The sequence below is a fragment of the Mustelus asterias genome, chromosome 12, assembly GCF_964213995.1.
Source record: "Mustelus asterias chromosome 12, sMusAst1.hap1.1, whole genome shotgun sequence".
NCBI lineage: Eukaryota > Metazoa > Chordata > Chondrichthyes > Carcharhiniformes > Triakidae > Mustelus > Mustelus asterias.
The window spans coordinates 52,746,893-52,762,276 of NC_135812.1; the positions used below are offsets into that span (position 1 = coordinate 52,746,893).

General features: G+C 44.6%; 1 protein-coding gene across 9 annotated transcripts in view; it reads right to left on the reverse strand.

Moving 5' to 3' along the window:
- LOC144501444 (protein CASP-like) overlaps positions 1–15,384 on the reverse strand; it is a 779,365-nt gene that overhangs the window by 644,260 nt on the left and 119,721 nt on the right. For all 9 annotated transcript variants that reach the window (XM_078225211.1, XM_078225210.1, XM_078225209.1 and 6 more), the window contains exon 2: positions 2,837–2,947. In XM_078225211.1, the coding sequence (XP_078081337.1) occupies positions 2,837–2,947 (111 nt within the window). The remainder of the gene's footprint in view (positions 1–2,836; positions 2,948–15,384) is intronic.

The window sequence follows — 15,384 nt, forward strand, 5'->3', positions numbered from 1 at the left end:
GCACATCTTTGGACATGCTACACCATGCTACTCCTCCACCTCTTTTATCAGCTTCCCTACACTTACTGAAACATCTATACCCCGGAACGTCCAACAACCATTCCTGTCCTTGTTCTACCCATGTCTCCGTAATGGCCACAACATCGTAGTCCCAAGTACCAATCCACGTCCCAAGTTCATCTACCTTGTTCCGGATGCTCCTTGCATTGAAGTGGACACACTTCAACCCACCTTCCTGTCTATTGGTACCCACCCTTGACCTTGATACCTTCCCCAATATATCACTACCCTCAACACTGACTTCCGGACTACAACTGCTTTTCCCACCCCCCTGACAAATTAGTTTAAACCCCGCTGAAGAGCCGTAGCAAATTTCCCTCCCAGGATATTTGTGCCCCTCTGGTACAGGTGCACCCCGTCCTGTTTGTACAGGTCCCACCTTCCCCAGAATGTGGTCCAATTATCCACGTAGCTGAAACCCTCCCTCCTACACCATCCCTGCAACCACATGTTTAACTGCACTCTCTCCCTGTTCCTCAACTCGCTATCACTTGGCACCGGCAACGTACCAGAGAATCATAGAATCATAGAAACCCTACAGTGCAGAAGGAGGCCATTCGGCCCATCGAGTCTGCACCGACCACAATCCCACCCAGGCCCTACCCCCACATATTTTACCCGCTAATCCCTCTAACCTACGCATCCCAGGACTCTAAGGGGCAATTTTTTTAACCTGGCCAATCAACCTAACCCGCACATCTTTGGACCACATGTTTTGTCTTGGCTCTCAGCTTCCACCCTAGCTCCCTAAATTCCTGTTTTAAATCCCCGTCCCTCCTCTTACCTATGTCGTTGGTACCAATGTGTGCCACGACTTGACTGTTCCCCCTCCCCCTTAAGAATCCGGAAAACACAGTCCGAGATGTCACGGACCCTGGCATCTGGTAGGCAACATACCATCCGTGAGTCTCTTTTGCTGCCACAGAACCTCCTATCTATCCCTCTAATTAACGAGTCCCCAATAACTATTGCCCTCCCGCTCTCCCCCTTACCCTCCCGAGCCACAGGGATGGACTCAGTGCTGGAGATCTGCTCACTGCAGCTCACCACTGGTATGTCATCCCCCTCAACTGCATTCAAAGCGGAATACTTGTTGCTAAGGGGAACGACCACAGGGGACCGCACTGACTGCTTCCTTCCTCCCAGCCCCTCTCACTGTCACCCATCTATTTTCCTTTCCTGGAGTAACTATATCCCTGAAGCTTCTGTCCATGGCCACCTCTGCCTCCCTAATGATCCTAAGTTCATCCAACTCCAGTTCCCTAACAGGGCTTTGGAGGAGCTGCAGATGGGTGCACTTCCCATAATGTGCTGAACATTAAAATCTCAAAGACTGGGGAACTGTTTGTGCTCGGATTAGGAGTTTTGTAGAATGGAACTAAATGGAAAGTAGTTCTATTTGGGTCGAAAGGGAACTGTTACAATTTACAAAATCTAACAGCAGGATTTGTTGAGCACAATGGCAAAAATGCGCTGGAGATTCAGCTGGAAGGGTGCAAATGCATACCTACGATCACTTTTGTGCCCTTCTCAGCAGCTAGTTACTGAGATGGTGGTGATGATTTAACAACACCTTACATTTATATATGTCTATAATGTAGGAAAACATGCAAGATGATTTACAGGAGCATCAGAATTGAACACCAAGTCATATGAGGAGACATTAGGAGGATAAGTGATCAAACATTTGGTCACAAATATGGGTTTCAAGAACAGTGTTGAAGGAGGAGTTAATAGGGCAGAAAGCTTTTAGGGAGAGAATGCCAAAGTTTAGGATCCAGAAAGCTGAGGGCATGGCCGCCAATGGGTCAGCAATTAAAATAGAGGATGCCGAAGAGGCAAAAATTGAAAGAACATAGGAGATTTCAAATTCATCATGGGATATTTCATTACATTAAAGGCACTATGTAAATATAAGTTGTTCTTGTTCTGGTGGCCGTTCACCTGTGTATTGGTCAGAAAAGGCGCGTACCCCAAGGAAAATTCCAAAACGGGCTGAAAGCTACCTGGAAGGGTGTTTTTCTCCACTCTCCTATTCAGAGTGATTCACTTCGTTACATACACAATCGAGTGTAGTGCTAAAATATATAAATCACAAAGATTAAACCCTGTTTTATGCTACAACTGGTATTAGTATTCCATGGAAAACAGTGAGGAAATATTCATGTGGCTCCTGATTTTTATGACTATCCAGATGAAAAGTACTTTGGCAGAGCAGGCTCGAAGGGCTGAATTGCCTACTTCTCTCTGAACTCCTACATTCTTAGATCAACACTATTGACAAATGAGCTGAGCTTTAATATTCTCTCTTCCTCAAAGCCCTATCCCACCACTCTGTCTAGATTCACACATTGCAAATAAGATACTTGAGAGAGGTATCATGGTCCTGTGAAACAAAGGGTCGCCGACAGCTTGCTGTAATTTTAAAGAAAAGAAACTGAAGACACTTGTGCCCAAAGGCTGAAGACTGAATGTTTCATTCTCACTTGTGCAACTGATGACAGAAGAAATGAAACTGACCAATGTAATGGGGAGCTGTATAAAGCACACTAGGGGAGTCACAGAAAGGTAGGCATCCTCAAAGGAGATGTACTTTCACATGGGATTTCCAGGCTTCAAATGTGCTAAAGCATGGACAAAGTTTTGCATTTCTGGGAACAAGAAACTAATGGCATTGCCAATGTAAAGTAACGTCCATTCTCAGCTAGGTCTGGTAACCAAATCATTATTTTACCCAATTTCATACAACAATCAGTACAGCCTTTCCTTCACCCACCTCTGGTGTGTTCTTCTTAAATTCTCGACTTTCATCAATAAGTCTTTTCCTAGATTGTTCGCTCTCATCCTGTCGATTGGCCAATACAGTAGCAGTGGCATCGAGCTCTCTCTGTAAAGAAAAAAGGAAAAAAAACAGAACGAGTCAGGGAAAAGAACTGGTACTGGCACAGGAGGAAACTCTATGTCCAACAACTAAACACATCTTTGGAAAGCAAGCAAGTAATAAGCTGCACAGACCAGAAGGCTGATTCCTGATTCATATGAAGTTAACTAATTTGTAGGTTGGCAGCAGAAACATTCGCATATATTACACTAGACGAGGGAAGGGGGAAATCAGTCTGTATTGCCAGTTCTGTTCCAGTGACTCTTGTGGAAGGTGCACGTATGAATGTTGGTGAGTGTAAGGTCAGTTTGGTGGTGATAACATCCACCTTTAATGCACAGCTTGGCATAGGATTCAACATCTGGATTGGTCATATGATGAGATACCTGTGGGTTATCTATTCCTGTGGTACCACAGCCCAGCTTGAGTCACCACCTTCAGGAACAATGGAGTAAAGTGGGAAAGTAATGAAGAAATGTGTTCAAAATACAGAACACAACAATCACAAGGAAAGATATCACGCCCTTCAGACCATTTCGTTTTACAACTGAACATGTTACAAAAATGCATCAGAAAATACTTTATTTGGAAAAGTAGTACAGTCATCCCCTGTAATGAATGGCTTGCTGATGAACAGCACTGTATGCAGCTAAACAAGATCTTCATTGATTAAATCTGCTTGGGAATAAATAGAAGCATTTGAATTTCTATAACTGGTCTGCTGTTTCTGATGTGAAGATGCCGGCGTTGGACTGGGGTAAACACAGTAAGAAGTCTCACAACACCAGGTTAAAGTCCAACAGGTGTATTTGGTAGCAAAAGTCTCTAGCTTTCGGAGCGCTGCCTCTTCGTCAGGTGAGTGGGAGTTCTATTCACAAACAGGACATATAAAGACACAAACTCAATTTACAAAATAATGGTAAGAATGCGAGTCTTTACAGGTAATCAAGTCCTAAAGGTACAGACAATGTGAGTGGAGAAAGCGTTAAGCACAGATAAAGGAGATGTGTATTGTCTCCAGCCAGGACAGTTAGTGAGATTTTGCAAGCCCAGGCAAGTCGTGGAGATTACAGATAGAACCATAGAAAATTACAGCTCAGAAACAGACCTTTTAGCCCTTCTTGTCTGTGCCGAACCATTTTTTGCCCAGTTCCACTGACCTGCACTTGGACCATATCCCTCCAAACCCCTCTCATCCATGAACTCGTCCAAGTTTTTCTTGTTATCCAGTCGCTCATTCCACACTCCCACCACTCTCTGCGTGAAGAAGCCCCCCCCTAATATTCCCTTTAAACTTTTCTCCTTTCACCCTTCACCCATGCCCTCTGGTTTTTTTCTCCCCTAGCCTCAGTGGAAAAAGCCTGCTTGCATTCACTCTATCTATACCCATCAAAATCTTATACACCTCTATCAACTCTCCCCTCAATCTTCTACGCTCCAGGGAATAAAGTCCTAACCTATTCAATCTCTCTCTGTAACTCAGCTTCTCAAGTCCTGGCAACATCCTTGTGAACCTTCTCTGCACTCTTTCAACCTTATTTACATCCTTCCTGTAACTAGGTGACCAAAACTGTACACAATACTCCAAATTCAGTCTCACCAATGCCTTATATAATCTTGATGTGGAGATACCGGCGTTGGACTGGTGTAAACACAGTAAGAAGTATATTATACTTATATTATATATTATACTTATATATTATATATTATACTTATATATTATACTTATATATTATACTTATATATTATACTTATATATTATACTTATATAATCTTACCATAACACTCCAACTTTTATACTCGATACTCCGATTTAAAAAGGCCAATGTACCAAACGCACTCTTTACAACCCTATCCACCTGTGATGTCACTTTTAGGGAATTCTGTACCTGTATTCCCAGATCCCTCTGTTCAACTGCATTCTTCAGAGTCCTACCATTTACCCTGTACGTTCTTCTTTGGTTTGTCCTTTCAAGGTGCAATATCTCACACTTGTCTGCGTTAAATTCCATTTGCCATTTTTCAGCCCATTTTTCTAGCTGGTCCAAATCCCTCTGCAAGCTTTGAAAACCTTCCTCACTGTCCACTACACCTCCAATCTTTGTATCATCAGCAAACTTGCTGATCCAATTTACCACATTATCATCCAGATCATTGATATAGACGACAAACACGGATCCCTGCGGCACACCACTAGTCATGATGTGGAGATGCCGGCGTTGGACTGGGGTAAACACAGTAAGAAGTTTAACAACACCAGGTTAAAGTCCAACAGGTTTATTTGGTAGCAAAAGCCACACAAGCTTTCGGAGCTGCAAGCCCCTTCTTCAGGTGAGTGGGAATTCTGTTCACAAACAGAGTTTATAAAGACACAGACTCAATTTACATGAATAATGGTTGGAATGCGAATACTTACAACGAATCAAGTCTTTAAGAAACAAAACAATGGGAGTGGAGAGAGCATCAAGACAGGCTAAAAAGATGTGTATTGTCTCCAGACAAGACAGCCAGTGAAACTCTGCAGGTCCACGCAACTGTGGGCGTTACAAATAATGTGACATGAACCCAATATCCCGGTTGAGGCCGTCCGCGTGTGTGCGGAACTTGGCTATCAGTTTCTGCTCAGCGACTCTGCGCTGTCGTGTGTCGCGAAGGCCGCCTTGGAGAACGCTTACCCGAATATCAGAGGCCGAATGCCCGTGACCGCTGAAGTGCTCCCCACAGTACGACGGCCGTCCCATCGTATCGGGCAATGGGACCCTGTGCGAGAACCTCTCCGGCTATGTCGAGGGCATCCTGAAACCCACTGTACAAAGAACCCCCAGCTTTTGTCGCGACACGACGGACTTCCTACAGAAACTCGGCACACATGGAGCAGTTGAACCAGGAGCGCTCCTCGTCACAATGGATGTCTCGGCACTCTGCACCAGCATCCCCCATGACGATGGCATTGCTGCAACGGCCTCAGTGCTCAGCGCCAACTGCCAGTTTCCAGATGCAACTTTACATCTCATCCGCTTCATCCTGGACCACAATATCTTCACCTTCAACAACCAGTTCTTCATCCAGACACACGGAACAGCCATGGGGACCAAATTTGCACCTCAATATGCCAACATCTTCATGCACAGGTTCGAACAAGACTTCTTCACCGCACGGGACCTTCAACCGATGCTATACACTAGATACATCGATGACATTTTCTTCCTTTGGACTCATGGTGAACAATCACTGAAACAACTCTATGATGACATCAACAAGTTCCATCCCACCATCAGGCTCACCATAGACTACTCTCCGGAATCGGTTGCATTCTTGGACACGCGCATCTCCATTAAGGACGGTCACCTCAGCACCTCACTGTACCGCAAGCCCACGGATAACCTCACGATGCTCCACTTCTCCAGCTTCCACCCTAAACACGTTAAAGAAGCCATCCCCTACATACAAGCCCTCCGTATACACAGGATCTGCTCGGATGAGGAGGATCGCAACAGACACCTCCAGACGCTGAAAGGTGCCCTCATAAGAACAGGATATGGCGCTAGACTCATTGATCAACAGTTCCAACGCGCCACAGCGAAAAACCGCACCGACCTCCTCAGAAGACAAACACGGGACACAGTGGACAGAGTACCCTTCGTTGTCCAGTACTTCCCCGGAGCGGAGAAGCTACGGCATCTCCTCCGGAGCCTTCAACATGTCATTGATGAAGACGAACATCTCGCCAAGGCCATCCCCACACCCCCACTTCTTGCCTTCAAACAACCGCACAACCTCAAACAGACCATTGTCCGCAGCAAACTACCCAGCCTTCAGGAGAACAGTGACCATGACACCACACAACCCTGCCACAGCAACCTCTGCAAGACGTGCCGGATCATCGACACAGATGCCATCATCTCACGTGAGAACACCATCCACCAGGTACACGGTACATACTCTTGCAACTCGGCCAACGTCGTCTACCTGATACGCTGCAAGAAAGGATGTCCCGAGGCATGGTACGTACATTGGGGAAACTATGCAGACGCTGCGACAACGGATGAATGAACACCGCTCGACAATCACCAGGCAAGACTGTTCTCTTCCTGTTGGGGAGCACTTCAGCGGTCACGGGCATTCGGCCTCTGATATTCGGGTAAGCGTTCTCCAAGGCGGCCTTCGCGACACACGACAGCGCAGAGTCGCTGAGCAGAAACTGATAGCCAAGTTCCGCACACACGCGGACGGCCTCAACCGGGATATTGGGTTCATGTCACATTATTTGTAACGCCCACAGTTGCGTGGACCTGCAGAGTTTCACTGGCTGTCTTGTCTGGAGACAATACACATCTTTTTAGCCTGTCTTGATGCTCTCTCCACTCCCATTGTTTTGTTTCTTAAAGACTTGATTCGTTGTAAGTATTCGCATTCCAACCATTATTCATGTAAATTGAGTCTGTGTCTTTATAAACTCTGTTTGTGAACAGAATTCCCACTCACCTGAAGAAGGGGCTTGCAGCTCCGAAAGCTTGTGTGGCTTTTGCTACCAAATAAACCTGTTGGACTTTAACCTGGTGTTGTTAAACTTCTTACTGTGCACACCACTAGTCACAGGCCTCCACTCAGAGAAGCAATCCTCCACAACCACACTCTGGCTTCTTCCACTGAGCCAGTGCCTAATCCAATTTACGACCTCCCCATGTATACGTAGCAAATTAACCTTCCTAACTAACCTCCGATGAGGGACCTTGTCAAAGGCCTTCCTGAAATCCAGGTAGACAACATCCACCGCCTTCCCTTCATCCACGTTCCTGGTAACCTCCTCGAAAAACTCTAATAGATTGGTCAAACATGACCTACCACGCAAAAAGCCATGTTGACTCTCCCTAATAAGTCCCTGTCTATCCAAATATTTGGAGATCCTATCCCTTATCATGCCTTCCAATAACTTGCCCACCACCGACGTCAAACTTACTGGCCTATAATTTCCCGGATTTCTTTTGGAACAACATGAGCCACCCTCCAATCATCCAGCACCTCCCCCATGAATACTGACATTTTAAATATGTCTGCCAGGGCCCCTGCAAGTTCAACACTAGCTTCCCTCAAGGTCTGTGGGAATACCCTGTCTGGTCCAGGTGATTTATCCACTCTGATTTGCCTCAAGACAGCGAGCATCTCCTTCCCTTTAATCTGTAAAGGTTCCATGACCTCCCTACCCGTTTGCCCTATTTCCGTAGACTCCATGCCTGTTTCCTCAGTAAATACGGATGCAAAGAACCCACTTAGTATCTCCCCCATCTCTTTTGGTTCCATACACAGTCTACCACTCTGGTCTTCAAGAGGACCAATTTTATCCCTCACTATCCTTTTGCTCCTAACATACCTATAGAAGCTCTTTGGATTTTCCTTCACTCTGTCTGCCAAAGCAACCTCATGTCTTCTTTTAGCCCTCCTGATGTCCCTCTTAAGTAGCTTCTTGCACTTTTTATACTCCTCGAGCATCTGATCTGTTCCTTGCTGCCTGTACATTTCATACAACTCTCTCTTCCTCTTAATCAGTGTTACAATCTCCCTCGAGAACCAAGGTTCCTTATTCCTATTTACTTTGCCTTTAATCCTGACAGGAACATACAACAAACTCTGCACTCTCAAAATTTCTCCTTTGAAGGCCTCCCACTTTCCACTTACATCCTTACCAGAGAACAGCCTGTGCCAATCCACACTTCCCAGATCCCTTCTCATTTCATCAAATTTGGCCTTTTTCCAGTTCAGAACTTCAACCCGAGGACCAGATCTATCCTTATCCATCCATGATCAGGTTGAAACTAATGGCATTATGATCACTGGATCCAAAATGTTCCCTCACACTCACATCCATCACCTGCCCTAACTCATTTCCCAATAGGAGATCCAATATCGCATCCTCTCTAGTCGGCACCTCTATATACTGATGTAGAAAATTCTCCTGAACACATTTTACAAACTCTACCCCATCTAAACCTTTAACAGTATGCGAGTCCCAATCTATATGTGGAAAATTAAAATTCCCTACTATCACAACTTTGTGTTTCTTGCAGTTGTCAGCTATCTCTCCACTGATTTGCTCCTCCAATTCTCGCTGACTATTGGATGGTCTATATTATAACCCCATTAATGTGGTCATACCTTTCCTGTTTCTCAACTCCACCCATAGGGCCTCTGTCGACAAGCTCCCTAATCTATCCTGCTTGAGTACCGCTGTAACATTTTCCCTGACCAACAATGTAACCCCCCCACCTTTTATCCCTCTGCCTCTATCCCGCCTGAAACATTGGAACCCTGGAACATTGAGCTGCCAGTCCTGCCCCTCCTGTAACCAAGTTTCACTAATGGCTATAATGTCATATTTCCATGTGTCTATCCGTGCCTTCAGGTCATCTGCCTTCCCCACAATACTCCTGGCATTGAAATAGACACACCTCAAAAGATTATTTCCACCACACTCAACCCTTCCATTTGTGATTTTGCTTGACCTAACCTGTCTTTTCACCCCTGCTCCACTATCTGCTCTGGCACTCTGGTTCCCATTCCCCTGCAAATCTAGTTTAAATGCTCCCCAATAACACGAGCAAACCTCCCTGCAAGTATATTGGTCCCCTTGTAGTTTAGGTGTAACCCATCTCTCTTGTACAGGTCCCACTTGCCCCAGAAGAGGTCCCAATGATCCAAGAATTGGAAACCCTGCTCCCTACACCAGTTTCTCAGCCACATGTTCATCCACCCAAGCATCCTACTCCTACCCTCACTGGCACGTGGTACAGGTAGCAATCCTGAGATTACTACCCTCGGGGTCCTGCTTTTTAACTTCCTTCCAAACTCTCTATACTCAGTCTTCAGGACCTCCTCACTCTTCCTTCTTACGTCATTGGTACCGATGTGTACCACGACATCTGGCTGATCACCTTCCCACTTTAGAACGCTGTGCACGTGATCAGAGACATCCCTGACCTTGGCACCCGGGAGGCAACAAACCATGCGGGAGTCTCTGTCCCGACCACAGAACCCCCTGTCCGTACCTCTAACCATTGAGTCCCCTATCACATCTGCTCTCCTCTTCTTCTTCCCACCCTTTTGTGCTGTAGAACTAGACACAGTGTGGCATGAACCCAAGATCACCAGGCAAGAGTGTTCTCTTCCTGTTGGGGAACACTTCAGCAGTCACGGACATTCGGCCTCTGATTTTCGGGTAAGCGTTCTCCAAGGCGGCCTTCACGTCACATGACAACGCAGAGTTGCTGAGCAGAGACTGATAGCCAAGTTCCGCACACGAGGATGGCCTCAACCGGGATCTTGGGTTCATGTCACACTATCTGTAATCCCCACGACTTGCCTGGACTTGCAAAATCTCACTAACTGTCCTGGCTGGAGACAATACACATCTCTTTAACGCTCTCAAGCTTAATGCTCTCTCCACTCACATTGTCTGTACCTTTAGGACTTGATTACCTGTAAAGACTCGCATTCCAGCCATTATTTTGTAAATTGAGTTTGTGTCTTTATATGCCCTGTTTGTGAATAGAACTCCCACTCACCTGACAAAGAGGCAACGCTCCGAAAGCTAGTGGCTTTTGTTACCAAATAAACCTATTGGACTTTAAGCTGGTGTTGAGAGACTTCTTACTGCTGTTTCTAACAGAAGGCAAAAAAACCCCAAGTAGTGAAAAGGTGAAATATTCCTTCCAATCTTCTATCTGCAATTTGCACCACAAAGCAGCACTCTCCACACATCCTGTCCATCAAGCCACAGTTTGAAGTTCAACAGACTGAGCAAACATAAACATGCAAAATACATTTCAGGAGGAAGTAATACACAGAAACATGTGTATTTATGGTATGGGCAAAGAAAAAATTGGGAGTGGGGGAGGAGAAGCCTGAGTCATATCTTCCAATACATTCTTCCACATCCAAAGATACTCCCTCCCACTGCTGTTTCCTGGCTGATTTCAACATACACAATGGGGGAGATTTCTAGAAACATTGTTGGTTATGCCAAAGTGCAGCCATTAGCAACTCTCTGATCTTGGGCACATTTGCGGCACTCCGTAAGTTTTGTATGGTGCGATATTTGGCAAAAATTGCTTTCTTCGACTTCTTCTTTGTGAAAAAGTGTTGTTGCTCAGCACAAATCAAAAGTGGAACTTGTAATATTAAGCAACATCTGGACTGATCACTCTCTCCCTCCAGGAGGCTGCCCACACTGCAGGTTGATTTCCGAACAACAGAAATAAACAGAGAACAGTAGGAGGTGAGAAAAAGAAAGATTAAGGGGAGATATAAACAGTGGGTGGTATGGAGAAGAAAAATCAAAGTAGCAAGAGAAAGTAAAGAGAAACAAAATGACTGATGAGAAGGAAGAAAGGACATCAGGAAGAAAAAAAAAATCAGAAGCACAAAGACAAAGGATAACATCCACCCTTAAACGCACATCAGGAATGGTCATATAGTGAGATAGCTGTGGGTTATCTCTTCCTGTAATACCACAGCCCAACTTGAGTCACCACCTTCAGGAACAATGGGGTAAAGTGGTAAAGTGGTAAAGTAATGAAGAAATGTGTTCAAAATACAGAATACAACAATTACAAAGAAAGATATCACGCTCTTCAGAGGAGCTCTTGGTGAAAGTGGGCTTCATATGATGGGATAAGAACAGAGGAAGCTGGAAAAACATAGTAGATCTGCCAGCATCCATCAAGAGAAAAACACAGTTAATGTTTCTAGTCACGGACCCTTTGTCAGAACAGATCGACACAAATTAGTCAACCTGCTTTGAAAATTACCACAAAGATAGCTTGTAAGTTGCAAACTCAAATACTTGGTAAAAGTTCCCCAAGACATTACGGCCCCAATAGTCTCTTGCTATTGTAACATTGATTGAAATTAAGGTCAGGCAGAACTCAAGCTTCTGAAACATGAATACACTTTGGGATGATGCATCTTAATCCTACCACAAAGGAGGTCCAGAGTGCGTTTATCTGAGCTCCAAACAATTTACTTTCTTCGGGAGGAAAATCAATCCCCTCTATTGAGGGGGAAAATTCTTCGGAAAACATTTTAATGGTTTAAATACCTTTTAATTTCTCGGTGAAATATTTGAATTTTTTAGGATCCATGGGTTCATGAAAAGGCCCTATGAAGTACCCATTTCAAAGCTGACAGCAAAACTATTTCACAAGTCAGCCCTTCGTGGAGTTTGTATTTTATCACCTAAACCTCATTCAGTCAATCATCCTGGAGTTAGGGATTTGGTTCCCATTTTAACTAATTGAAGGGGAATGTTGTTTGTCAAGCCTGACTAAAAGGATCACATTTTATTGGGACATATACCCAGAAATTCTAAAGGGCACTGCTTCTGATAAAAAGAGAGAAAATATTCCTTACATGCACAGGTCCCAGCACCCTCGATTTCTCCAGAAACCACCTGGAAATCTTGAATGGAGAAAAATTTCATCTATAACTTTCACAAGACCTCTGTTTTGAACTGAATGCAACAACTTGGCCATCTGTCAGGACTGTGGTCAGTTCCATCAAATCAGAGACGATCATTTCAATTTGTAATTCAATTTCAGACTGACAGAGTTCAATTTCACAATTTGCAAAGCTGGGATTTGAACTCACAACCTCTGGGTTTTAACCCGATACACTCGCATCTGATTACCCTGTTCTTCACTCCTGCAAAGGGGCAGCACGGCAGCACAGTGGTTAGCGCTGCTGCTTCACAGCTCCAGGGACCTGGGTTTGATTCCCAGCTTGGGTCACTGTCTGTGTGGAGTTTGCACATTCTCCTCGTGTCTGCATGGGTTTCCTCCGGGTGCTCCGGTTTCCTCCCACAGTCCAAAGATGTGCGGGTTAGGTTGATTGGCCATGCTAAAAAAAAAATTGCCCTTCGTGTCCTGAGATGCGTAGGTTAGAGGGATTAGTGGGTAAATATGTAGGGATATGGGCCTGGGTGGGATTGTGGTCGGTGCAGACTCAATGGGCCGAATGGCCTCTTTCTGTACTGTAGGGTTTCTATGATTCTATGAAATGTACTTGATGTGGAGTTTCAGAAACCAATAGTAACCAAATTAGTTGAGGAAATTATGGTCCAAAGCGTCCATGATAGAGAAAGACAAGGCTGAAAGGCAAACAGCTACAGTATATGCATGGATCTCTGACTCTTTTGGGACCCACCTGGACTTGAGACATAAAGGGATGAATAAACTTCTTTGATGGTGACATATTTGAAAGCCTTCGCATGCTGTCTGGAAGAAACCTAGAATCTATTGGGAGGGAAAATCTGATAGGATGTCAGCTGTGGCTCAGTGGGTGGCACTCTTGCCTGAGCCAGAATATCATGGGTTCCAACTCCAGGGACTTGAGCACAACACCTCGGAATTTCACTGCAGTATTTAGGGAATGTTGTACTGCCAAATGAGATGTTGGATGGTATATTAAACCAAGGCACAGTCTGTCCCTCAGTGGGTGCAAAAGACCCCACACAATGTTCAAAATGGAGCAAGGTATTGTGTCCTGATCAACATTTATCCCTCAACATCAGGGATAGGAAAGGACTGTCGAAATAAGGAAGGACTGTAGAAAAAGAGATACTCAGCCATGGATATCTAAGGAAATAAAGGAGGAGATCAAATTGAAAGAAAATGCATACATAGTGGCAAAGATTAGTGGGAATCTAGAGGATTGGGAAAACTTTAAAGGACAGCAGAAAGCCACGAAAAAAGCTATAAAGAAAAGTAAGATGCATTATGAGAGTAAACCAGCTCAATATAAAAACAGATTGCAAAAGTCTTTACAAATATATAAAACGAAAAAGAGTGGCGAAAGTAAACATTGGTCCTTTAGAGGATGAGAAAGGGAATGTAATAACTGGAAATGAGAAAATGGCTGAGGCATTGAACAGGTATTTTGTGTCGGTCTTCACAGTGGAAGACACAAATAACGTGCCAAAAATTGATGACAGGAAGGCTATGGCAGGTGAGAACCGAGAAACTATTATCACGAAAGAGGTAGTGTTGGACAAGTTAATGGGGCTAAAAGTAGACAAGTCTCCTGGTCCTGATGGAATGCATCCCAGGGCTAAAAGAGATGGCGGGAGAAAAAGCAAATGCACTAGTGGTAACTTACTAAAATTCACTGGACTCTGGGGTGATTCCTGCAGATTGGAAAACAGCAAATGTGACGCCACTGTCTAAAAAAGGAGGTAGACAAAAGGCGGGTAACTATAGGCCAGTTAGCTTAACTTCTGTAGTGGGGAAAATGCTTGAATCTATCATCAAGGAAGAAATAGCAAGACATCTGGATAAAAATTATCCCATTGGTAAGACGCAGCATGGGTTCATGAAGGGAAGGTCATGTTTGACTAATTTGGTGGGATTCTTTGAGAACATTACATGTGCAGTGGACAATGGGGAACCTGTGAATGTGGCGTATCTGGATTTCCAGAAGGCATTTGACAAGGTGCCGCACCAAAGACTGCTACATAAAATAAAGGTGCACGGTGTTATGGGTAATGTATTAGGTGGTGAGAGGATTGGTTAACTAACAGAAAGCAGAGAGTGAGGGTAAATGTGTATTTTTCTGGTTGGCGATCAGTGACTCGTGGTGTGCCTCAGGGATCAGTGTTGGAACTGCAATTGTTTACAATTTACATAGATGATTTGGAGTTCGGGACCAAATGTAGTGTGTCAAAATTCGCAGATGACACTAAGAGGGTGGCAGAGCAAAGTATGCAGAGGACGTTGAAAGTCTGCAAAGGGACATAGATAGTCCAAGTGAGTGGGCGACGGTCTGGCAGATGGAGTACAATGTTGATAAATGCGAGGTCATGCATTTTGGTAGGAATAACAGCAAAATGGACTATTATTTAAATGGTAAAAAATTGCAGCATCCTGCTGTGCAGAGGGACCTGGGTGTCCTTGTGCAAGAATCTCAAGGAGTTGGTTTGCAGGTGCAGCAGATAATTAAGAAGGCAAATGGAACTTTGTCCTTTATTGCTAGAGGGATGGAGTTTAAAAACAGTGAGGTTATGTTGCAGCTGTATAAGGTGCTGGTGAGGCCACACCTGGAGTACTGTGTATAGTTTTGGTCTCCTTACTTGAGAAAGGATACACTGGTACTGGAGAGGTTGCAGAGGAGATTCACTAGGTTGATTCCGGAGTTGAGAGGGTTGGCTTATGAGGAGAGACTGAGTAGACCGGGGCTATACTCATTGGAATTCAGAAGAATGAGGGGAGATCTTATAGAAACATATAAGATTATGAAGGGAATAGATAAGATAGAAGCAGGGGAGTTGTTTCCATTGGTGGGTGAAACTAGAACTAGCGGGTATAGCCTCAAAATAAGAAGAAGCAGATTTAGGACTGAGTTGAGGAGGAACTTCTTCACACAAAGGGTTGTGAATCTGTCGAATTCACCACCCA